This window comes from Megascapheus bottae, chromosome 6 (assembly GCF_031878675.1).
Source record: "Megascapheus bottae isolate mThoBot1 chromosome 6, mThoBot2.hap1, whole genome shotgun sequence".
NCBI lineage: Eukaryota > Metazoa > Chordata > Mammalia > Rodentia > Geomyidae > Megascapheus > Megascapheus bottae.
In genome coordinates this window covers 19,887,300-19,910,997 of record NC_143514.1, presented here as the reverse complement: position 1 = coordinate 19,910,997, position 23,698 = coordinate 19,887,300, and the positions used below count along the sequence as shown (strand labels likewise).

The 23,698-nt window shown below is 44.1% G+C and overlaps 1 protein-coding gene and 1 non-coding gene across 2 annotated transcripts; one reads left to right on the top strand and one right to left on the bottom strand.

Moving 5' to 3' along the window:
• Positions 1 to 14,509: 14,509 nt before the first annotated feature.
• Positions 14,510 to 14,616, bottom strand: LOC150061487 (U6 spliceosomal RNA). Its single transcript, XR_016536083.1, has one exon. It is a non-coding gene; the product is annotated as a U6 spliceosomal RNA (small nuclear RNA).
• Positions 14,617 to 17,235: 2,619 nt separating this feature from the next.
• Lamtor5 (late endosomal/lysosomal adaptor, MAPK and MTOR activator 5) lies at positions 17,236 to 21,711 on the top strand. Its single transcript, XM_090334395.1, has 4 exons — positions 17,236 to 17,342; positions 17,944 to 18,005; positions 20,047 to 20,164; positions 21,052 to 21,711. The coding sequence occupies exons 1-4, from the start codon at positions 17,308 to 17,310 to the stop codon at positions 21,110 to 21,112; spliced, it is 276 nt and encodes a 91-aa protein (XP_090190521.1). The 5' UTR covers positions 17,236 to 17,307; the 3' UTR covers positions 21,113 to 21,711.
• Positions 21,712 to 23,698: the final 1,987 nt, after the last annotated feature.

The following is a 23,698-nucleotide window of genomic DNA, read 5'->3' as shown; positions in this document are numbered from 1 at the left end:
GAAAAGAACCAAAAGCTCCTCTCTAGTGAGCATAAAGCTCTAATTTTGAACCTTAGTATTACTAAAAAATAAAATCACACTGAAGTAGCTCTACTACCTAACTGGCTCACTCATCCATAAATTACTAAGTATTTGACCTGTGTCAGTTCTATATTTGAAGGCAAGTCATGGATTGAATTCTTAAGCATTATGATTTCGCAATAAGATACTTAGCACTATGGCAGCTGAAGATTACTTCTAGGTGGAAGATTTTCAAAGCTTGTCTTTTTTTTTTTCTTTAGATCAGTCTTCAGATAAGTGTGGGGGAACAATGGAGTTTAGGGCAGATATTTCAGAGCTTGAGGTGAAATATCTTTCTTCCTCCTTGCCCTCTTTCTTATCTGTCTTATTCGGGTGATCCTAAAGACAGACACCTGTATGGACTGTCTACTTAACAAAGGCCCCCTTTGTTGCTGTTTCCCTCCCATGTTGTGTCCCTTCACTGCCCTTTGTGAAATGTCCTTGCTTTAGCCAGGGTCAGCTGTCCCCTCCCAAGTTAACACACACACACACACACACACACACCGCCACCAATGCCCCTTTTCTCCTATCCCCTTCATAAGAGCCTGGAGAGGTCCCCTTCATAAGAGCCTTGTCATGAAAACTTGAATTTTCTTTGATTCTGCATCAGCTAGGGAGCCACATTTCCTGGCTCCACCCCACCCCCCTCATGAGACACCTGTGAAATATTTCCTGACAGACTCGAAATGTTACCAGCATCAATCACAGGATAAAGAGCAAATAGGCCTGAGATACTGCAGTCGCCTCTGTCAGATCCCAAGCAGGATTAATCAGGAAGTCTGCTTATGACCAAAGCAGATGAAACCCCAGCCCTGAGTGATCTTGGCTTGGACCCCAGATGGGGCTCTTTCCTCTGTGGGTGCTTTGTCCCTGCTTGATGCAGAGTCTGAATTTAACACTATGATGTGTGGATTCTGGGTGTCCCAGGTGTGTAAATTCCTCTGGGATTTGTTGGCGTATGTTCCAATCCTGGGGTTTGAACTCAGAGCCCTGGTGCTGTCTCTGAGCTTTTGTGCTGAAACCCAGTGCTCTACTACTTGAGCCACAGCTTCACTTTCAGCTTTTTTGGTGGTTCATTTTTTTTTCTGCCTGGGATGGCTTTATCATGATCCTCAGGTCTCAGCCTACTGAGGAGCTAGGATTGTAGGTGCCAGGCTCCTTTGGCATTTTTGAACTCACACTGGTATGCACCTCAGGCCTTTTTAACCCACAGACATGACATTCCCTGGGAAATGAGCCACTGTGATGTGACATGCACTGTGGCTGGAAATACTGGAAGTCCACAGGCTCACCTCTCCTCTGCTGGAAATTCATATACAGAATCAGCCAGGAGATATCCAGCTTGTTCTTGAGCTTTCCCACTTTCCTTCCTTCCATCTTGCAGCCTCAAGCTGTCCAAATCTCCTAAGTTCCAGGCACTCCAGCATCTCCAGCTGTGGCTCAGCCTTTGATGCTAGGAGAGAGCACAGCACCCTTAGGCTAGCAGGGCATATTAAGGGCTGGGCAAGAACATGAGAAGGGCTGAGAGCAGGTGCAGCGCTTTCTAAGCAGGGTGGCTGGGGTTGCTTTGGGTGGCATGGATATGACTGGGCATAGTTGTTATCAGGCTTGAGGTTGGCTAGCATGGGTCTGATTTCACTCTGTACTAGAGTAGCCTTGGGAAAGCCGATCTCCTTAAGATGAAAGAAGAAAAAGATACTCCTTAAATCAGACTGCTGTATTCTAACAGCAGCCTCTAACCTCTAGTGTTTACCTCACTCTTGATCATATTGCTTCCTCTTTCATCACATGTTCTTTTGTTCATCGTGGTATTCATATATACAAATAAATGGTAAATGTAATCAATAAGAGGCCAGGTTGTAGCTGACCTGAAAATGAAAAGTATAAGAGATCCAGGACAACAAAATGGGACCCCAGTGGTGGTCACTGCTCACTAGTCCGGCGTGTCCTCTGCCACCTAAGCTGTGGTCTTGAAGAACAAGAACAAGGTGACAGAGCTGTGGAAGCATCTGCTTCACGGAAGACAACGAGATCAACCCAAATTCAAGATGGGCTCGTGTCAGGTGTGGAGGAGCTGCTAATGGCCCCGGCTGAAGAGCTGACGGCCAGGTGCGGTCATCTGGCACCGTGATGGTAAGGAGCAAGGCAGGGAGTCTGCCTGCCGTGTTGAAGGGAAAGGCTGGGCCTGGCCATGCTGTAGAACATGGTCCCAGAATTGTGCTGCATTGTAACGCATCATCTTGTGGGGGGGACGTGAGTCTGGGAGTGCTCCTGTAAAGGCACCTGGAGAACTTTTGGAATTCCTAGAGAAGCTTGATTGTGGGGAGAATAAATCTACAACACGGATAAAACCTCCTTATTCTGGAGAGGGATACCCAAAGGACTTCATCTAGAGAGACTCCAAATTTGTACCATGCTTCACGGCTTGTAAGGGCAGGCCGAAGTTTGGCTTAGAGGAGCGGTTGCAGGCTACAAAGTGAAATCTTGTGACCGGCCACAGGGCCACTGGGCCTATGGCTAAGCACAAAGCCCTCCGCTGTCCCACCAGAGCTGTAAGAGGTCAGGGATGGTACTGCCACATTGAGTCACTGAGAGGGGCTGCTTGAGAACCAAGGTTTGTAGACTTCATACTCCAAGTCCAGAAGTTCAGTTTAGTCCTAGTCCTAACTTAAGGTCTAGCCATACACACACATTTGAAAAAGGGGGGGGGGGGCAGAGAGAGGAGATTTACTACACGGCAGCCATGGGGAGACACTTCAGTACATCTTCAGTCATCTTCAGAGTTGCAAAGATTGACTTCAGGTTAAATAGGAAGAATTGGGATGGGGGAAAGGGTGGTTAAAATAGTTCCAAGTCACGGATGTGGCCTGCTTGACCATTAGAACTCAGTTTCTGTCTCGGAAGGAATTCTGCAGAGGTTGTTTTAACCTTATTAAAAGGAACAAGGTGGTCTCCTGAATTCGGGGCTGTTTGCTTTAGGACAATAAGGAGACACTGCCTATGTCTGCTGTCCACACGATGGGGATCTGAATCTCCTGCAAACAAGGTGATTGCAAAGGGAAGGCAGCAGAGAATAGCAGGGTGCAGGTACAAAGCATTGGGGGACTTTTAATTTACAGGACTCAGCAAAAGCACCTTTTAAGTGACCTCTGCCACTTGGAGAAGAGCAGCGCTCTGGGGCCTGTGCTGATCTAGGCTTGTGAACACATATGCCCATGTGCTCACAGGACAACGTCATTGCACTATGCACTCGGCAGTCAATAGCCCTTCGCGAAGCACACAGCCGTATAAGTGACTTCCATGCCTGGCAACAATTAATACGTGTCTACTATTTCCTGAGGGTCAGGGAGTGAGTTTTGTCCTGTTAGTGTGGGTCTAAGAAGCATAATGTCCATTGGGGGCACAGGCACTTGAAGAAAGGGCCAAAAGGGCCCAGCACAGAGAACTCATGCCTATAATCCTAGCTGCTCAAGAGACTGAGATCTGAGGATCTCAGTTCAAAGCCATCTCAGGCAGAAAAGCCTGAGGCCAAAAAGCCATCAGTAGAGGTGTGGCATAATTGGCAGAGTGTCAGCCAATAAAGAAGAAAAAGTAAAAGAGTAAAAGAAGAAAAAGTCCAAAAGAACCCATGTCCCTAGATATTGTGTCTGCAGAATAATTCTTTCGCCAACTCATAAGGGAGGTTGGTTGTCATTTCATAGTCCAGCGAGTGATAAACTGTTCTCTACTTAAAGTGATATACACTGTATTAAGATGGGCCCTTCTCTACCTTGATAGATGAGTTCATATTCATCTCACTTCTCCTCTGGCAATTGAAAATATCAATGAGACATTTATCTCCTTGCCTCTAACTTTCTCCTAAGGGAAATTGATGCTGGATAGAATTAATGTGTGATTTACTGCGTGGTATCTGCAGTTTCAGGATAAGTCCCCTAGTTGCTGGCAGTGGAAATAGATTAAGAACAGCCATGGCCCCTTGAAAGGATTGGTCAGAGGGCAGTGTTATTGAAACTAGCTGAGCTAGGCACCAGTGGCTCAGTCCTATAATCCTAACTACACAGGAGGACGAGATATACAGGACCACAGACAGAGAATTCCTCAAGATTCTATCTAAAACATAATTCACAAAATATCACACTGGAGGCATGGTTCATGTGAGAGAACAGTCATGAGTGAAAACACCAAGCAAAAGGCCCTGAGTTTAAACCCTATACTGGCAAATCATCATCATCATCATCATCATCATCATCATCATCATCATCATCATCATCGTAAGAATAATAAATTAATTAGTTGAGGGGCTGGGAGTTTGGCCTAGTGGTAGAGTGCTTGCCTAGCATGCATGAAGACCTGGGTTCGATTCCTCAGTACCACATACATAGAAAAGCCAGAAGTGGTGCTGTGGCTCAAGTGGTAGAGCTCTAGCCTTGAGAAAGCCCAAAGACAGTGCTCAGGCCCTGAGCTAAAATCCCAGGACTGGAAATAAATAAATAAATAAATAAATAAATATAAATTAATTAGTTGAGAAGACAGAGATGCCATAGTTGACCCACACCTTGTAGTTCCAAGGCCATGGACACAAGTTCTACGCCCTTGATATGTCAGTTGTCCTCACCAGATTCCAACATGAAGATAGCTGACTGCAAGTTATGTGAGGGGTATGTGTGTGTGTGTGTGTGTGTGTGTGTGTGTGTGTGTATGCTTTGTCAATGTTCATCTTTTATCTTAAAATACAAAAATATAGCCCAAGTTTACAAATACTAAAACTGAGATCTGAGCCAGGTGCCTGTGGTTCATCTCAGGAGGCTGAGATCCAAGGATTTTGAAGCCAGCTCAGGGAGAGAAGTCTCTGAAACTTATTTTTGCCAGTCCTGGGGCTTGAACTCAGGGCCTGGGCACTGTCTTTGGGCTTTTTCAAGTGTAGAACTCTACCCTTTCGAGCCACAGCACCACTTCCAGCTTTTTTTTCTGTGTATGTGGTATCTAGGAATCAAACCCAGGGCTTTGTGTATGATAGACAAGCACTCTACCACTAAGCATTGCTTCCAGTCCTGTGCAACTCTTATCTTCAATTAACTACAAAAAGCTGATGTGAATGTGGCTCAAGTGATTAAGTGCTAGCCTTGAGCACTTGAAGTTCAGGAACAGTACCCATGCCCAGAGTTCAAGCCTCAGGGCCAGCATAAAGAAAAGAAACCTGAGTCCTGGAAAGGTGAAATCAGTTTACCCTATGGCATATTCTCTTGATTCATTGGTCACTGAATAGCGGGCTGCAGGCTCCATCCCCAATAAGGGGGATTCCTTTCAAGAAGCACTACTGAGCCCCTTCCGTGAGCCAGCTGCCGGGCACAGAACCATGGAAAAAGAGGATGAAACATTCAAGTGCAGACAAGGCCTCACTCCTAAAGAGTTCTACTTGCTTACTTTTCCTTCCTGTCCCTCTTGTCTTCCTTCTTGAATCAGCTCCCTCTCCTCAGAAACTCTATGTGCATGGACTGAGAGTTTGGCCTAGTGATAGAGTGCTTGCCTAGCATGCATGAAGACCAGAGTTTGATTCATAGAAAAGGCTGGAAGTGGTGCTGTGGCTCAAGTGGTAGAGCTCTAGCCCTGAGAAAGCCCAAGGATAGGGCTCAGCCCCTGAGTTCAAGCCTTAAGTCTAAGCCCTAAGGAAAAAAACCCCTGTCCACGGGGCAGGACCAAAACATCCAGTCTATTACTTCTACCCAAAACACAACTTGAGATTTCCATAGATATACTGACCAGAACACAAATTTTTTTGAGTATGGAATCCTTGCTTGCTTTCTTGTTGCTCCCAGTACCAGTATTTAGCCAACTAGGGGGAAGAGACCCATCAACAACTAGAACTTAGATGCCAAAATAAAAGAAAGACAAAGCACAAGGACAGTGCCCAGGCCTTGAGTTCAAACCCCAGGATCAACACATACACAAGACAAAAGAAGTCATGCCAAGAATTTCCTCCACAGCCTCTTCTGAAACTACACCCAGGAACAGGATCCAAGCTTCACAGTCAAGTTTACCAACACAGCTCCGGCTCCAGGGCTCTAGGAAAATTCCACGTTCCTGGCAAGGATTGCAACAGAGGTAGATATCCAGCTTCAGGGACAGCAGAGGTTATGAAATGATTGTGTTCTTGCTCCAGAAATGGCCTGTGCCAAGGGCAGGTGTAGGCACAACCATGCCTAGGAAAGGAGCAGCAGGAGCATTTTCCTCATGTGTGGTTTGGAGCTTTGTTTTGTTTGGTCATGGGGCTTGAACTCACCCTGGGCACTGTCCCTGAGCTCTTCAGCTCATAGATACAGCCCTACCCTTGAGCCAAGCCCCACTTCCCGTTTCCTAGAGGTTAATTGGAGATAAGAGTCTTAGGTCCTTTTGTACCCAGGCTGGCTTTGAACCTCCATCCTCAGATCTCAGCTGGTTTGGAGCTTTTTTGGTGAGAACTTAGAATGGGCTCTATGATCCACTCAACAGTCATTTAAATAGCTTCCTGTCTTTTTCTCCTTTCTTCTCTCCTTCCTTCTTTTCTTTTCTTTTTTTCTTTTCTTTCTTTCTTTCTTTCTTTCTTTCTTTCTTTCTTTCTTTCTTTCTTTCTTTCTTCCTTTCTTGTGCCAGTATGAGGGCTTGAACTCACTGTCCCCCACAGCTCCATTTCTGGTTTTTGTGGTTAATTGGAGATGAGTCTCACAGACTTTTCTTGCTCAAGCTAGTTTTGAACCCTGATCCTCAGATGTTAACCTCTTGGATAAGCTAGGATTATAGTCATAAGGCACCACCCCACAACTTCCTTAGTCCATAAGCCAAAGTCAGCTCTCACTGTTTGCAACCAAGACCCCTGCGTGCTAGCCTGATTCTTCTAGTCTCCGCCATCATTTCTTGAGCTTTTAGCAACATGAACAACTATCATTTATTCAGTGCTTACAATCATTCCTCAAATTAGGCTATGAGTTTTGAAAGTCTCACAACCTATACAACCCAATACTTTCCCTTATAGTGGAAAAATGAGGTAACAAAGCATCAGAAAAAAAATGGACAAAATCTTCCAAGAGGATAACTAAAAGCAGACACTGGTAGCTTGCTTGTCACCCTAGCTTTCAGGAGGCTAAGATCTGAGGGTCACAAATCTGAAAGCTAGCCCTGGCAAGATGTCTAAGAGACCTTTACCTCCAATTAACCAACAAAAACAGCTGAAAGTAGAGTTGTAGTTCAAGTGATAAAGTGCTAGCCTTAAGTGAAAAAGCCAAGGAACCACACCCAGGCCCTGAATTCAAGCTCCAGTACTTACACACAAATGATGATGATGATGATGATGATGATGATGATGATGGATAGTAATCATCATCATTATCATCGTGGAAAAACATAATAACACTTTGATAGTAGTTTAGTTCTTGAATCTAATCGTGGATTCTTAGGTAGACAGTGGCAAGTCAGGGAGAGAGCTTGAGCCCTGCTCCATGGTGGGTGGTCAGATCAGCAGGTCATTTTCTCTACATTGTCTCTGAGGTAAGAAGCAATAATGTCTGGCTAAGCTGCTGACTACAGATGTAAATAAGCTAGGCCTTGGTGGCTCATGCCTGTAATCCTAGCTACACAGTGGACTGAGATCCAGAGATGGAGGCTCAAAGCCAGCCTAAGCAGGAAAGTCTGCGAGAGTTATACCTATGGTTAGCCAGCAGAAAGGTGAAAGTGGAGGTATGCATAGCTCATGAGGTAGTGCTCCAGCCTTGAGTGGAAAAGCTAAAGAACTACACTCAGGCTCTGAGTTCAAGCCCTACTACTGGTACATTATCTTGGGGGGGTTTTGTTTGTTTTTTGTTTTTAAAGATGCTCAAGCCAGGTGCAGAGGCTCAAGCCTGTAATCCTAGCTACTCAGGAGGCTGAGATCTGAGGATCATGGTTCAAAGCCAACCCGACACTAAAGTCTGTGAGACCCCAATTAAACACCAGAAAACTGGAAGTGACCCAATGGATAGAGGTAGCTCTTCAGCCCAAGGACAATGCCCAGGCCCAGAGTTCAAATCCCACGACTGACCAGCAAAAAGAGGATGTTCAGATATTTCACTGCCAAAGCAGGATTTTTTTAGACAGTGGTCCTGTTATAGATACAAGCAGGATCTCTGAAACCCACCTGAGGCCAAAGGAAAGTCTATCAAATAGAGGGCCACATAGCCGAAGCACCTGCAAGCCTACATTTGATTATAAGCCTCAGTTCACCAGATGCACCACAAATACATTTAACACAGGTAATTTCTCTTCCATTTATTCTCAAGCACTTCCATCATTTAGCCAATTCCAAAGGCAATAAATCTTGGCATTATGGCTGATTTGATGGGTGATGCAGACAGTTTAATTAAAGCAAGAGTATTTTATCAGCTGCTCTAACTTTTTCCCCCTCTGGTCTGTGATATTTTTTATGTTGGGCTGATCTTTTTTTTATTCATAAGGGTTTTATTCCCATCTGTCATGGCTGCATTAACTGGGCATCTAATGAAGCCTTGGATATAGAAGTCTGCATCTCATTTATCCCCACTAGCAAACTTAATAAAGCAGCAGGGAAAATAGCTTCCTGGCCTGGAACTTTTTTTTTAGCCCAGCCTGAGTCATCTAAGGTATACATCACAGAATTTGGCCTCAGTTCTAAACTTCAGAAGATGATGCTCAAGTTTACCTTCCAGCCCCTGACAACAGTACCCTCTTGTCTGCCCAACCCACATCTTAGAGAGGCTTGGATTAGAGAAGCCACGAGCCAGTCTTTCCCTCTGCAGACATGTTTTGGAGCACCTTCTATAGCAAATTTAGAGATGGAAATAGATCCGTGATCAGCACAGGTATTTCATGCCTGCAATCCTAGCTCAGGAGGCTGCCATATGAGGATTCTGTTTCAAAGCCAGTCCATATGGAAAGTCCATGAGACTTTCATTTCCAATTAGCCATCAAAAATTTAGAAATGGAGATCTCGCTCGAAAATGCCAGCCTTGATTGAAAAGGCCAAGCAAGAGTGTGAGAGCCAGTTCACACCCCAGTACACACACACACGCACCATAGAACCAAAAAAGGCCAGTCAAATGGCTCATGCCATCACCATTGTTGGCCAATGTCCAATGCCAGAAAAAAATGGTGTGAGGGGTTTTTTTGGTCTGTGGTAGTGGTGGTGGTGGAGGGGGGGTGTTGGTTTAGGTATTATTCTGTCCTGGGGCCTGAACTCAGGGTCTGGGTGCTATCCCTGAGCTTTCTTTCCTCAAGATAAATACCCTACCACTTGAGCCACAGCTCCACTTCTGGTTTTTGGAGATAAGTCTCACAGACTTTCTTGCCTGGGCTGGTTTTGAAGCACAATTCTCAGACCTCAGCCTCCTGAGTAGTTAGGATTACAGGCATGAACCACCAGTACCCAGCTCACTAGAAAAGCTGGTTTAGCTGGCCAAAAAGCAAGATGGAATGCGAACTGCTAACTTCATCTGCTGTCTGTCGCTTCTGGATAACTAGTCTTTTCATTGAGACTGCCAGTGACTGTGGTATATTTGATTCGCATATTGGTTTCCTAGGGATTCCCAGAGTTCTCTAACATGAACTAGGTGATTTAACCCATGAAAAGCAAAAAGTAGAGGTGTGGATCAAGTGGTATAGTGGTCAGCCTTGAGTGAAAAAGACAAATAAGAGAACATGAGGTCCCGAGTTCAAATCCCAATACAATCACCCCCTACACACACACACACACACACACACACACACACACACACACACACACACACACACACATAAACTATCTTTAAACAGGGCCACATTCTTAGGTATCAAGAGTCAGGATTCCAGCATAAATTTTGGGGAGAGCCATAGTTCGACTCCTAACAATGAGTCTCTGATGCAGGCTTAACTGAAGTTCTGGGGGTGGTGGAAGGGAAATGGTGACAAAAACATGAGAAGGGGTATCAATGTGTGAGAAGTAATGCACCTACTACCTGGTGAATGGAACTGCAACCCCTCTATACATTACCCCGACAATAAAAAATAAATAAATAAAAAGAAAGAAACTGAAGCTCTGAAACAGTGTCTGGTAGTATGATGTAGTTGGAACAATGGAAAGTTAAGAATTCAAAGTTACTAGGCACTTCCCCTCTCTAAGGCTCAGATTCTTTTGTGCAGAACAAGAAGTGAGGGCTGGGCCCTCATTTCCAGGATTGAGTTTCTATGGAAGGTCAGGGGGAATTATTGGTTCAGCTCCACTACTTACAAGCAGGACCATGCTGAGCACATAGTGCTCTGAGCCTTGGGATGTTGACCCATAAAAGGGGGATAGCTGGGCGCTAGTGTATGAAATCTTGTAATCCTAGTACTCAGGAGGCTGAATTCCGAGATCCTGGCTCCAAGACAACCACACAGAAAAGGCTGAGCATCTCTTATCGCCAATTCAATAGCAAAAAGCCAAAAGTGAAGGTGTGGCTCAAGTGGCAGAACCCCAGCCTTAAGCGAAAATGTTAAGGGATAGCATGGGGCCCTAAATTCAAGACCCGATACCTACCTATCTACCTACACACACACAAGTAATATTAGCTACTTCATAAAAGGTTGTGGGGACTGAAGAAGCCTGTGACTTGGCAGAACACTGTTGCTACACCCTGAATATGAAATAATAGTGGCATGTATACTGCCATCAGAAGTCTGGCTTTAGATCTAGCACTGGGGTTTATATCTAGCATTGTTCAAAGACTGTTGGCTCACTGTACCCCACCATGGTCTTTTGCTGTAGTGAGGTCCTTCACCTGATAAGACTCTGGGGTCCCACCTTCACCTTCCCCAAACCCTCCCCTCTCCCATTCTACCTTGATCCTTCTCATCTTTTTCCCTTCCCATTCTTATCATTTGGGTTAGGCCTGGGATTCCAAGCAATTTTTTCTTTTTCCTTTGGTGTTTTTACAGTTTTTATACAGAAAATATATAACTTTGTTTTCTTAAGTCTAATAAAAATATTTAATTAATTTAACACAGGCTTGGTATGTGTGTGTGTGTGTGTGTGTGTGTGTGTGTGTGTGTGTGTGTGTGTGCTGGGGCTTGAACTTAAGGCCTGGATACTGTACCTTAGCTTTGTAGCATTTTTTACTCAAGGACAGAGCTCTATCACTTGAGCCATGCCTCCTCTTCTACCTTTTTACTTGCTAATTGGAAATAAAGAATCTCACAGACTTTCCTGCCTAGACTGGTTTCGAACCTCAATACTCAGATCTCAGCTTCCTGAGTATCTAGGATTACAGGTGTGAGCCACCAGTGCCCAACTTAGATTTAACACAGCTTTTTAGGGACATCATGTAAATCCAGCCTCTTTCATGTACACAAGACAATTGTGTGTCTATAGCTGTCACTCAGCTCTTCCAGTTGCTGAGCTGTCGTTTTTCTCTTGAACATCTGCTCCTCATCTGCATTAAAAACAGCTTGAAGAAACAAGCAGGCTTCCTGAGATTGAGTCCCAATTTGCCAGCCCCTCATTCAATTGAGTATCTCATATACCCACATGCAGATTGGGCATATGACAGTCCCTTCAATTCAGAGGATTCCTCCCTCCACTCTCCCTAGGCTCAGTGGCCATATATCCAGCCAGTAGCCAAATCAGGATTCAAACCTGCCCGCCCCTAGGCCATCCACTTCTTGGGATACCTCCTCACTATCCTCTACCAGCTTAAGAGATTTGGGAATCCACCCCCCTACGCACAGCCCCGCCATCCTTACAGGGTTTTCTGTGACCTTGGCGCCCCCTGGTGGCTCAGAAGGACTCCTGAAGGCCTGAGACTGAGCATTTGATTAACACTGCCCAGGGCAGAGCTTGTGCCACTACCAGAACTGTTCTTCTTCCTTTTCTATTTCATTTTTTGTGCCAGTTCCGAGACTTGAATTCAGGGCCTGGATCCTGTCCCTGAGATTTTTGCTCAGGGCTGGTGCTCTAGCACTTGAGCCACAGGTCCACCCCTGGCTTTTTTAGTGGTTAACTGGAGATCAGAGTCTCCCAGACTCTCCTGCTAGGACTGGTTTTGAACCACAATTCTCAGAGCTCAGCCTCCTAAGTGGCTAGGATTACAGGTGTGATCCACCAGAACCCAGCTAGAACTGCACTTCCTAAATAGGTTCCTCCAGATGCGGAAGCACAAGGTTTGAGGTTCCCCTCCACCTCCTCTCCCACACCCAGTCATGCACTTGGGCATCCACTGCCTGGCCCTGAAGGCTCACTGTCCAAGAACTTGTCTAAGGCCAAGGAAAGAAAGAAGAGGATAGAAAGAGCTGAAGTTCAGAGTTTAAGAGCTATTTACCGCACAGAATCCTTCCTCCAAAACATGTCCTCAAGACTCAACAGGGAAATGTTGTTTGGGTGGCTCCATGGCCTTTAGATGCAAAAAATGGAGACGGTGGGCCGGGAGTTTTGCCTAGTGGTAGAGTGCTTGCCTAGCATGCACGAAGCCCCGGGGATCGATTCCTTGGTACCATATACATAGAAAAAAGCCAGAAGTGGTGCTGTGGCCCAAGTGGTAGAGCTCTATAGCCTTGAGAAAGCCCAAAGACAGTGCTCAGGTCCTGAGTTCAGGCCCAGGAGTGGCAAAAAAATGGAGGTGTTCTTCCTATTTGTGAAAAGTACACATCAGAAACTTACAAGACAGTCAAGCACCAGTGGCTCATGCCTTGCAATCCTAGCTATTCAGGAGACTGAGATCTGAAGATTGCAATCTGAAGCCAGTCTTAGGTAGGAAAATCCATGGTATTTGTGTCCAGGAAATCAGGGGAAAAAAGCCAGAAGTGAAGTTGGGTCTTAAGTAATAGAGCACCATCCTTGAGCACAAGAGCTAAGGGACAGCACTGAGGCCCTAAAAGGAAGTTCAAGCCCCAGTACAGGCACAAAAGAGAGAAGAAAAAGAAAGGGAAGGGAAGAGAAGAGAAAAGGGGAAGGGGAAGGGGAAGGGAAGAGAAAGGGAAGAGAAGGGAAGGGAAGGGAGGAAAGGAGGGAGGGAAGGAGGGAGGAAAGAGGGAAGGAAGGAAAAATTATGAGACAAATGCTCTTACGTATGTGTTGTGAACCTTTCCTATTACCTCCAAGCCAAATGTCACACTCTAAAGAAAAATAGAAAACAATGAGAGGTCAGATGCCTCCTGCAATACCAGCCCAGCTCCCAATGCTTGCTCGGCTTGTGATATTCCTCTTTCTCTACCTTCCTTCCTGGAGGAAAAAAGGAAACAAGGCAGAGAAAGAAGAGGTATATGAAACAGACTGCCATACTCTTCTTGTTATCCTTTATTTTCAAAGGCATTCCTTATAGGTTAAAAAGGAATTGTGGCGGGGGGGGGGGGGGGGGAGAAGAGGGGAGGGCAGCATGGGCAGTGTAGAAATGTAGCTTAGTGGTAGAGTACTTGCCTAGCATGCATGAAGCCCTGAGTTCAATTCTTCAGTACCACATAAACAGAATAGGCCAGAAGTGGTGCTTGACTGAAGTGATAGGGCTCTAGCCTTGAGCATAGAGAGACTCGGGGACAGATCCTAGGCCCTAAGTTCAAGACCCAGGACCAGCAAAAATGAATGGGGCCGGGAATGTAGTCTAGTGGTAGAGTGTGTGCCTAGCATACATGAAGCCCCAGGTTCCATTCTTTGGTACCACATACATAGAAAAAGCCAGAAATGGTGCTGTGGCACAAGTGGCCCAGCTTATAAATAAGTCCCTTAGAACTATACAACTTTATCTGACTTATATAACTGTAATCCCTCTATATTTACCTTTACAATAACAATAAATAATCCAAGTTATTTAAATTATATTTTACTTTTTAAATATGGCTACAAGTCTACTTAAACAAATATAACTCATTCTATTTATTTGGATCATGCTCTGGCAGCTTACAAACTACAGCAGGCTGAGCACTGGTGGTTCACGCCTGTAATTCTGGCTACTCAGGAGGCTGAGATCTGAAAATCACAGTTTAAAGCCAACCTGAGCAGGAAAATCCATCATGAGACTCTTATCTCCAGTTAATCACCAAAAAAACTGGAGGTAGAGCACTAGCCTCAAGTAAAAAGAGCTCAGGGACAGTGCCCAGACTGAGAGTTCAAGGAGCAGGGGAGGCAGACCAGCAAAGCTTTACTGTATAGAACCACATGGGGCGGCACCAATTTCCCCTGGTATTTTTGGGTAGCAGGCTGAATTTTATTAGACTACTGGCACACTTTGTTACCAGTCAGCAGCATTTGTAGTTTCTGGTGCTATGTTGTTGTGGTTGTTGTGTCTTGTTTTGACAGTTTGTCTTTCTATGTAGCCCAGGCTGGCCTGGTACTGGCACTCTTCCTGTCTCAGCTTCTCAAGTGCTGGCATGACAGGCATGCCCCACTGCGCTCAACTCTTATGCAAGGTTTTTTTTTTAATATTATTTTTTAATTCTCTTGGGGTTTATCTCCTGGTCCTCTAAAAATACAGAACGTTTCATGAATTTGCATGTCATCTTTGCGCACGGCCCATGCTAATCTTCTCTGTATTGTTCCAATTTTAGTATATGTGCTGCCGAAGCGAGCACTCTAATGCAAGTTTTAAACTGCTTTTCTAAGATTAGTATGACCCATCCTGTATTATCTCATAACGTAATTATTACTCTAGATGAGGAGTCCAACACCCCTGAATTGAAACCTGTGAAACAGAATTTAAGTAAGTTAAATCTCTGCAAGCTTCCTTATGAGTTGGTTATCAAGATGAACTCTGAACTGAGGCTCTGGAGAGTCCTGGAATTAGGTGCTGGGTCACAAGATAGACTGGGTAAACATTCTCTCTCTCTCTCTCCCCCCCTCTCCAAATCACTATAATCAACTTAACTGGACATTAATAAGGGGGGTTGAATCAATTAAGGTACAGCTAGAACACAGAACTATTGCAAAGAATATAAATGAATACTTATTGTCAGAGAAAGACGTTTATGCTAAATTCTGTGAAGCCAGGATATCACATTGTATATTCAGTATACATAGAAAGTTCGCTTTAAAAAGAAAATAAAACAGCAACAACACTATTCACACCTATAATCCTAGCTACTCAGGAGGTTTAGATCTGAGTATCACAGTTTGAAGCCAACCCACACAGGAAAATCTGTGACTCTTTATCTCCAGTTAATCACAGAAAAAGTTCAGAAGAAGATTCAAATGGTAGAGCACTAGCCTTGAGTAAAAAGGAGCTCAGGGACAATGCCTTGACCTAGAGTTCAAGCTCCAGGACTGGCAAAAAAATAAAAACAAAATCAGTGCCTTAGTGCTGTTCATTTTTTTTTTTGTAGACTAACACTACCATTTGAGCCACACCTCCAGCCCTGATTTTTGCTGGGTATTTTGGACATGGAGTCTCACAGACTTCCCCACCTAGCCTGGCTTCAAACTGTGAGTCCCTGCATCTCAGATTACAGATATGTGTCATTAGCACCTGGCATTTTAAAATTATATTTAGGTAATCCTACTCATTGAGAATGTAAATACCTAACTGTCATCCCCTAAATTCTCAACCCTTATCACAGGAAATTCCACTGTGGGCCAGGCATGGTGGCTCACATCTGTAACCTCACCCCTGGGAAGCTGAGGTAGGAAGATTGTGAGCCAGGTAGCCTGAGCTACACAGCAAGATCCTGTCTCAACAAATAAAGTAAAATCAAATCGGGGACTACAAGTACTGGAAACAAAGTTTGTGCTGTCTAGGGGAATCAATCCATTTCATCAAGCAAGTGACATCTAAAGAAACTTGAGTGTCTCAGTATCGTCCTCTAGTGGCTCTATGCCATAAAACTTCTGAGCTGGGAATCATCAGCTCTACGGACTGATAAGCAAAAAACATGAAGAATTCAAAATGTGACACGATGAAAAAATCCGATCAATAAATAGGCGAATGAACAGGAAGTAGAGGTGGCCAATACATGAAAAAAATGTTTAACATCCTTAACCACAAAAGAAAATATGGCTCAGAATGGCACTGAGAGGCCATCACATCCCAGTCAGAATGGCTATTATCAGTGAGCGCTGTTGGCTCACCTCTGTAATCCCAACTACTCAGGAGACAGATCTAAGCATAGGTAGCTTAAAGCCAGAACAGGCAGGAAAGTCTGTGAGGCTCTCATCTCCAATTAACTAGAAGAAAGGGAAGAAAGAAGAAGAAGAAGAAGAAGAAGAAGAAGAAGAAGAAGAAGAAGAAGAAGAAGAAGAAGAAGAAGAAGAAGAAGAAGAAGAAGCAGCAGCAGCAGCAGCAGCAGCAGCAGCAGCTGGGACTCGAGTAGTAGAGCACCAGCCTTGAGCCAAGCAGAGTTTAAGACCCCCATATTAGCACACACACACAACCTCAGCCCAAAGGACATGTACTACTGGGTATAGGGAATTTCCTTCAGGTTTGTCCCGAACAAACCTGCGCTGGCTGTTGAGTTCGTTTGTGTCCTCCTTTTGCCTCTTTACCTCCCCCACCCCCTAAATTACGAATAAAATACATAACATGCATCATCATCATATGTGTGTATGTCGTGAGTGTGTTTGCGCCATCCCGGGGACTGAACCCGGGGCCTGGAGTGCTGTCGGAGTTGTTCCGCTCAAGGCTGGAGCCACTTGCAACTGTTTTGGGTGCTCAAGAGGAGATGAGAGTCTCTGGGACTTTCCTGCCCGGCTGGCCTGGAAGTGCATCCTCAGATCCCTCCAGAGTGGCTGGGGTTCCAGGCGTGAGCCGCGGGTGCCCGGACAATCGGCCGGCATCCTGGGGATTCCGACACTTCCCGCTGAGTGGGGGGCGGGAGCGGCCCCCGCGCGCACCGCACCCCCCGGCCCCGGCCGCCCGGGTCCTCCCGCTCCCGCCCCTCTCCCGGACCCGACCCCGCCCGTCCCGCCCGGTTACTGCAAGACCTTGTTTTAAGTTTGACAAGCTCTGAACCAAGCAGGGGTTTCAGGCCGTTTTGAACCCAATCCAAAGGTTAAAAATCTCCAGCACGAAGGTGCCGGGCCAGGAACCGAGGCCCAGCTGCGGACCTCGGGGCCGGTGAAGAGCCGGGCTCCGCTGGTAGCCCGCGCCACTCGGCGGGGCGAAGCAACGGCGAGATCTTCTGGCAGAAAATGAATTTGGCAGCGCGATGAATTTGGTCCCTCTAGAGACGCCGTCCAGCCGAGCGCCGAGTGCGTGTCACGTGACCGCGGCCTCCGGAGCGGAAGGACGCGGAGCACCGCGGGGTCTCGGGCTGAGGCGGGCTGCGGACGGGATGGAGGCCACCTTGGAGCAGCACCTGGAGGACACGTGAGTGGCGCCGGCCGAGTACGAGTGGCGCGAGCTGCGAATGCCTGCTGGACGGCTGGAGGACGCCGCGGCGTTGGGGCGGGAGGTGGGGGAGGATCGGCCTCCCGCCGGGGGCCACCGGGCGGAGCGGCTCGGAGGAGTCCAAGGCTGGACGTGGGGGTCCGGCGTGGGGGTCTGCTCGAGCCTCGCGTGGGGAACACACGCCCCTCCACCTGAAGACATCACTTGCTTTTTCGAGTCCCTTCACTCGGTTCAGGACACGAAAACACAAAGCAGACAGCAAACAGTTTCCTCCCTGCTGTTATTCCCACACCCCCCACCCCACCCCGGCCATGGGATCGCAGAAACCGATTTCGTACGCTTAAGTGAGCATCTCTAACAATCACAGCAGAATCTTTGGTGTTGCATTTTTAGGGCCCTCGGTACTTTTCTCTCACCAGGAAAAAAAATAATGGTTTGATTAATTATAATAGGGTGCGTGATAGTGAAGAAAAGTCTGGGAAACACTAAAGTACTCAATGCTTGGGACATAGCCTCTAAGAACCATAATGATTTATTTCTAAACATCAGTTGATTCATCTCTCTCATCTTCTGGAATCAGAATGAAGAATCCGTCCATTGTTGGAGTCTTGTGCACAGATTCACAAGGACTTAATCTTGGCTGTAAGTGTTACATACCAACCATTCTTTGAAGTTCAATTAGAGTCTATTCATTAGATTTCCTGTTACCTTCCTACTTTCTGGGCACTTTTGTGAGAGTAGAGATTTAAGTGGTATTTAAAAATGAAACAGTTCCTTACAGTTCTGTCTGAAATGGTTGTCTGTGTTAAAGTTGTATTTGTAATTTTAAGTTGGGTCTACAAAGGATATCATTATCATCAATTGACTGCATTCCTATACAGAGACTGTTAGGCTTTGTGTGTTATCTCCAGTGGTCACAATACCTGCCAGCTGTAGCAATAAATTAGCAGTAACATTGAGGTTCTAGAGCAAGACACATGTAAGTTCAACTCTATTAATAATCTCATTTATTAATAGTATGAGCTTGAACCAAAAAGAACCCTTCAAAGCCTCAGTTTCTTCACTGAATTATTTAATAATGATAATTACATAATTACATTGATCTCTTACTTGCCCTGGAAGCACCAATGTATGTATTCCTCAAAAATAACCCTGAATGATGAATAAAGAAACAGACACATAAAGTAAGATGTAGTGGTACAGACCTGTAATGTTGGCTTCTCTATTTGGGAGATAGGAGTCAGAGGCAGAAAGTTCTTGAGATCAAGGCTGACATGGGCAAAATCAAAATACAAAATATAAAAGGGCTGGGAATATGAGCACCTCCCTAGCATCTGAAGCCCTGTACCATCAGAAGATAGAAAATTTAAAGACAGCTACTGAATGACTGAAGCAATATTTATGCATAAAGCCCTAGCACAGAATCAGAATAATGTTCCATATTGATTACAGCTAAGGACATAAGTCCAGAAAAGTAAACAATATGTTAACGTCAGAAATAGTAAAATGTAAGGATTATTCTGCAATAGGAATTTTCTTCTCTACTGAATTCTTAAAGCAGGAATTTTTAAATTTTGCTGGAAGGTAACTAGAAAAGGTAATCTGTAACCTAGTTATGGTTTATACATGAATCAGTCATGTGGAAGAAAAAGGCAAATATTTTGAGTAGAAGGAAATTCAGGTGTGGACATATGAAACTGAGTTTCTTAAGAAACCTTTAAGATCTTTATGGTATCTGGCCTGGTCAGTGATTGTTTCCATCTGTTCTGCTATGATGGAGTATCACCTGACTTAGTTTAAGGTACAAGTAAGTTTGTAAGTTTGTATTGAGTTTATTTGTAGATACTATAAGCTTAGTAATTTATTTTGTACTTAAGACTATACAAACTTTTTTTTTTTTTGCCAGTCCTGGGCTTGAGCTCAGGGCCTGAGCACTGTCCTTGGACTTTCTCAAGGCTAGAGCTCTACCACTTGAGCCTCAGCACCATTTCCAGCTTTTTTTTTTTTCTTTTTTCTATGTATGTGGTACTAAGGAATTGAACCCGGGTCTTCGTGCATGCTAGGCAAGCACTCTACCACTAGGCCAAACTCCCAGCCACAAACTTTTTTTTTTTTTAAATTATGGGGTTTGAACTCTTGGCCTGGGCAGTCCCTAAGCTCTTCCGCTCAAAGCTAGGGCTCTACCACTCAAGTCACAGCACCAATTCCAGTTTCTGGTGGTTAATTGGAAAACTTTTGTGCCTGGGCTGGCTTTGAACTGTGATTCTCACATCTCAGTCTCCTAAGTAGCTAGGATTACAGGTGTGAACCACCAGTGCCAAGCTCACAAGCTAAAATATTTTAGACCATTTTATTGACACTTGAAAGTAGCCAATTATCTTATTCTAGCAAAAATAATTCACAGATCATAACAGATTCACACATTCTGTGAAGGTATCTTATAGCTGAGTTGAGCTTTCTGAATACTAAGTCCTTGAGCTCAGTAAAAGGAAACCAGATTTCCCCCAAGGAATTAGTTCAGCAAGTCCCTTGCTCTTATTGACTGCTTTTTGTCGATCTCATCTCTGAATTTTTTTGTTCCTATAAAATGAGACCATGAACTCATGTGGATAAGGAAATAGTACTATAGTTCTCTACTCACTTTTAGACAGTCATATAACATAGTATCATCTCTATTTCCCAGGCCGGGGTACTCTGTCAGATGAACATGCCGGAGTGATATCTGTCCTTGCCCAGCAAGCGGCTAAGCTAACCTCTGACCCCACTGATATTCCTGTGGTATGTCTAGAGTCAGATAATGGGTGAGTAGATATGAGCAGATCCTTTTCTTTTTGTCCAGAAAAAGTTTGGGAGACCTTGACTGGGGTCTTTCCTGTGTTCAAAATTGACTGCTTACCACACTTCAGGTCATATGACGTTGCAGTGAAGAGTAATAATTGTCAGGAACTATCAGTCTGCCAAGAAAAAGTAATGGCACAAAAGATGATCAAGAGTAAAAACTTCTTGGTGCTGGGAGTGTGGCCTAGCGTATACAAAGCCCTGGGTTTGATTCTTTGTACTACATACACAGGAAAAACTGAAAGTGGTGCTGTGGCTCAAGTGTTAAAACACTAGGCTTGAGAAAGCCCTAGGTGTTCAGGCCCTGAGTTTCAAGCCTAAGGATCGGCAAAAATTAAAATAAAAAATAAAAACCTTAATAGAAATAGTAAAGATATTCCAGGGCCAGGAGCATAGACTGGTAGTAGTGTTGGCCTGGCATGCATGAAGCCCTGGGTTTGATTCCTCATTACCACATACACAGAAAAAGCCAGAAATGGTGCTATGGCTCAAGTGGCAGAGCACTAACTTTGAGCAAAACAGTGTCCAAGACAGTGCCCAGGCCCTGAGTTAAAGCCCCAAGACTGGCAAAAAAAAAAAAAAAAAAATCCAAATAAGCATCTTTATAACAATACTAAGTGTGGAAAAGATTAGGATATAAAACTGTATAATATGTTTTGAGCGAACAAACAAAGAGGGAAGGGGGGTATAGTATGATAGGATTTAACTTTTGTTCAAGTATTATGTGGTTCTCATATGTGATCCTTAATGAAGAAAAATGTTGATACTTTGTACTTCAAGCCAAACATCTTTATTTTGCACTAAAGTTGCACTTAAGGTTTTACTGAATAGTTTCTTCTTTGTCTTTCAGGAATATTATGATCCAGAAACATGACGGCATAACAGTGGCAGTGCACAAAATGGCCTCTTGACATCTCATGTCCGCTTTCTAGAAACCTATCATAGGGATTCAACCTGTCAGTGTTAATTAAAACTTACAAAACTACTAATTATGCTTGTAAGTTCCAGTGGTTAGATCATTCACTTAATATACATTTGGGAGTTTTCTATTTATATAAGTTGCTTTTGCCCTAAACTCTCAAGATGTAAGAATTTTTCATGCTCGAGGCTCTACCACTTGATCCATAGCTCCACTTCTAGCTTCTTGGGAGTAGTTAATTGGAAATAACGAATCTCATGGACTTTCCCGTCCTGGTTGTCCTCAAATCTTGGCCTCCTGAGTAGTTAGGAATAAGTACAGGCATGAGCCACTGGCATCTGGCTAAGAAAGGATTACATTTTGAAGCATGTTTCTTTGTGTCCAAAGAAACAGATGCAGTGAGGAACAAGGGGTTTTGAGCAGGAGGAAACGGCTATGACAGAACTAACCAAAATGCGTATTTATGTAATAGCAAGTTGATCTAGTTTGATTGGGTAAGCAAGAGGGGAAAAATTTGGTCTAGGTCACCTTGTCTATAGAATTTTCTATATACAATAAATAAATCTGTTAGAGGAAATCATGTATCTTTTCTGAATTTCTTACTTTTACCATATGTTCTTTTTACCCCAGTTATTCTAGTTGGGAGGGGAAAGATATCAGTCCCAAACTACTTGCTTCTCTTTCCAACTTAATGGAAATGATATGTTTATTCAGCAGTGTTCATGGTGGATCAAACACATTCTTTACCTCAGTAACATAACTAATACTGTATAGCCAATATCGTTAAGTCCTTACTGCAAAACAGGAACTTTTTACTGTACTGCAGGTACTCTTGTTTGCCTTACTTTATGCTATTGTAACTAAGTCTAAGGAATTAGAAGTCACCATTTGGACCCACGTCTCCAACTTGTAGTCTGCACTCAACACAAAGACCATCAGGGAAATAGACATGTTTGGACAGAAAAAAATCTTTTATCACCTGTCAGTATAGGTCAGGGTCAGCCTTTGTAGTTCTCAAGAACAGTATATAAGCAGACATAAGGAACCTCAACTTGTTCAATTTGAATGACGTTTTGTTGCACTTGAGCAATCTGACATTTCACAATATGAAAAATGTCTACAATACTAACATAAGATGCTATTTCAAGAGGAACAAAGATTTCCAGTAAGACATGGCTCTTGGGCTTATGCTAATAGTAGGAATATGTGTCATATTCCAGATACAGTTAGGATTATAGCTGTGAGCCACTGGCTGAGCTTTGTCTTACAGATGTATCCCAACCACATAGAACATGTTTTTAGCACATAACAGTAAGTTATGTGCTGAGCAAATGAGTATATATCTTGTACCAGATATATACAAAAATCTTGTACTAGATTTTTGTAGTATAAGTTGGACTTCCAAACATGGAATGCATGCACTAAGGAATAGGGTTTCTAGCATGAGCATAAACCAAAAGGAATAGGTAAAAGCAAATGTTTTAAGCTGGGTGCTAGTGGCTCATACCTATAACTGTAGCTACTTAGGAGGATTGGGATCTTTTTAACACCAGCCCAGGCAGACAAATGAGGCTTCAAATTAACCAGCAAAAGCCAGAAACTGAAGTATGGCTCAAGTGGTAAAGTGCTAGCCTTGAGCAAAACAGTTGAGTGTGTGTATGAATGAGGCCCTGAGTTCAAGTGTCAGCACAAAAGTGTCAGCTAGTCCTGAGGCTTGACCTCAGGACCTGAGCACTATCCTTGGGCTTTCTCAAGGCTCTATCACTTGAGCCACAGCGTTGCTTCCAGCTTTTTCTCCTAGATAATCAGGAGGCTAAGATCTAAGAATGGAGATTCAAAGTCTGCCAGAGCTGAAAAAGTCAGTGAGACTCTTACTTCCTATTTTTAAAAAAAGCCAGAATTAGAGCTGTGGTTCAAGGCTTAGGGTGCTAGCCTTAAGCAAAAATGAAAGAATATCTCCCAGGCCCTGAGTTCAAGCCCTAATACCAACACAAAAATGTACTTAAGTTTCTCCAGCAGTAAGTTGTGACAACGCACAACTCGTAAGTAGCCATCCAGGGAAGCGTGCTACACTGAGTGCCCTAAGAAGCTGGTCATCTAAGCACTTTCTACTAGCACCTATCAAACTTTCAGACTTCCGGAGGAAAGTATGTTCAACATAAACCACATTGTTTATACACGACAGGCACAGTGATCTCATCATTTAGGGAATGGCAGGAATTCTTCAATTTAAATTCTCTGATGCCAGCAGGAATTACTTTTAATAAACCTAGTACCAATAGCAGTCCTGTAAATGTGCAGTTTACTTTATATAAGTTGTAATCCTCAAAAACACCTTACAAAATATTAGCCATTTTGGAAACACTCAAGGAGGATGCCTTGCCCAGTTTTTGAGGCTTTACAACAGCAAAGTCAGCAGGGTGCCGATAGCTCATGCCTGTAATCATAGCTAGTCAGAAGGCTAAGTTCTAAATATAACAGTTTGAAGCCAAAGGGGAAGACAAACCCTTAAGACTAAAAAAGCTGGAAGTGGTTCAAGTGGTAGAACACCAGTCTTGAGCCTAAAACTTAAAGGAAA

Bases quoted from the DNA above. Each gene is read 5' to 3' on its own strand.
- Lamtor5 (XM_090334395.1), top strand. From the start codon at position 17,308: ATGGAGGCCACCTTGGAGCAGCACCTGGAGGACAC. The intron at 18,006-20,046 runs GTAAGTGTTACA...TCTATTTCCCAG, and splicing joins ACAAGGACTTAATCTTGGCT to GCCGGGGTACTCTGTCAGAT. The intron at 20,165-21,051 runs GTGAGTAGATAT...TTTGTCTTTCAG, and splicing joins TGTCTAGAGTCAGATAATGG to GAATATTATGATCCAGAAAC.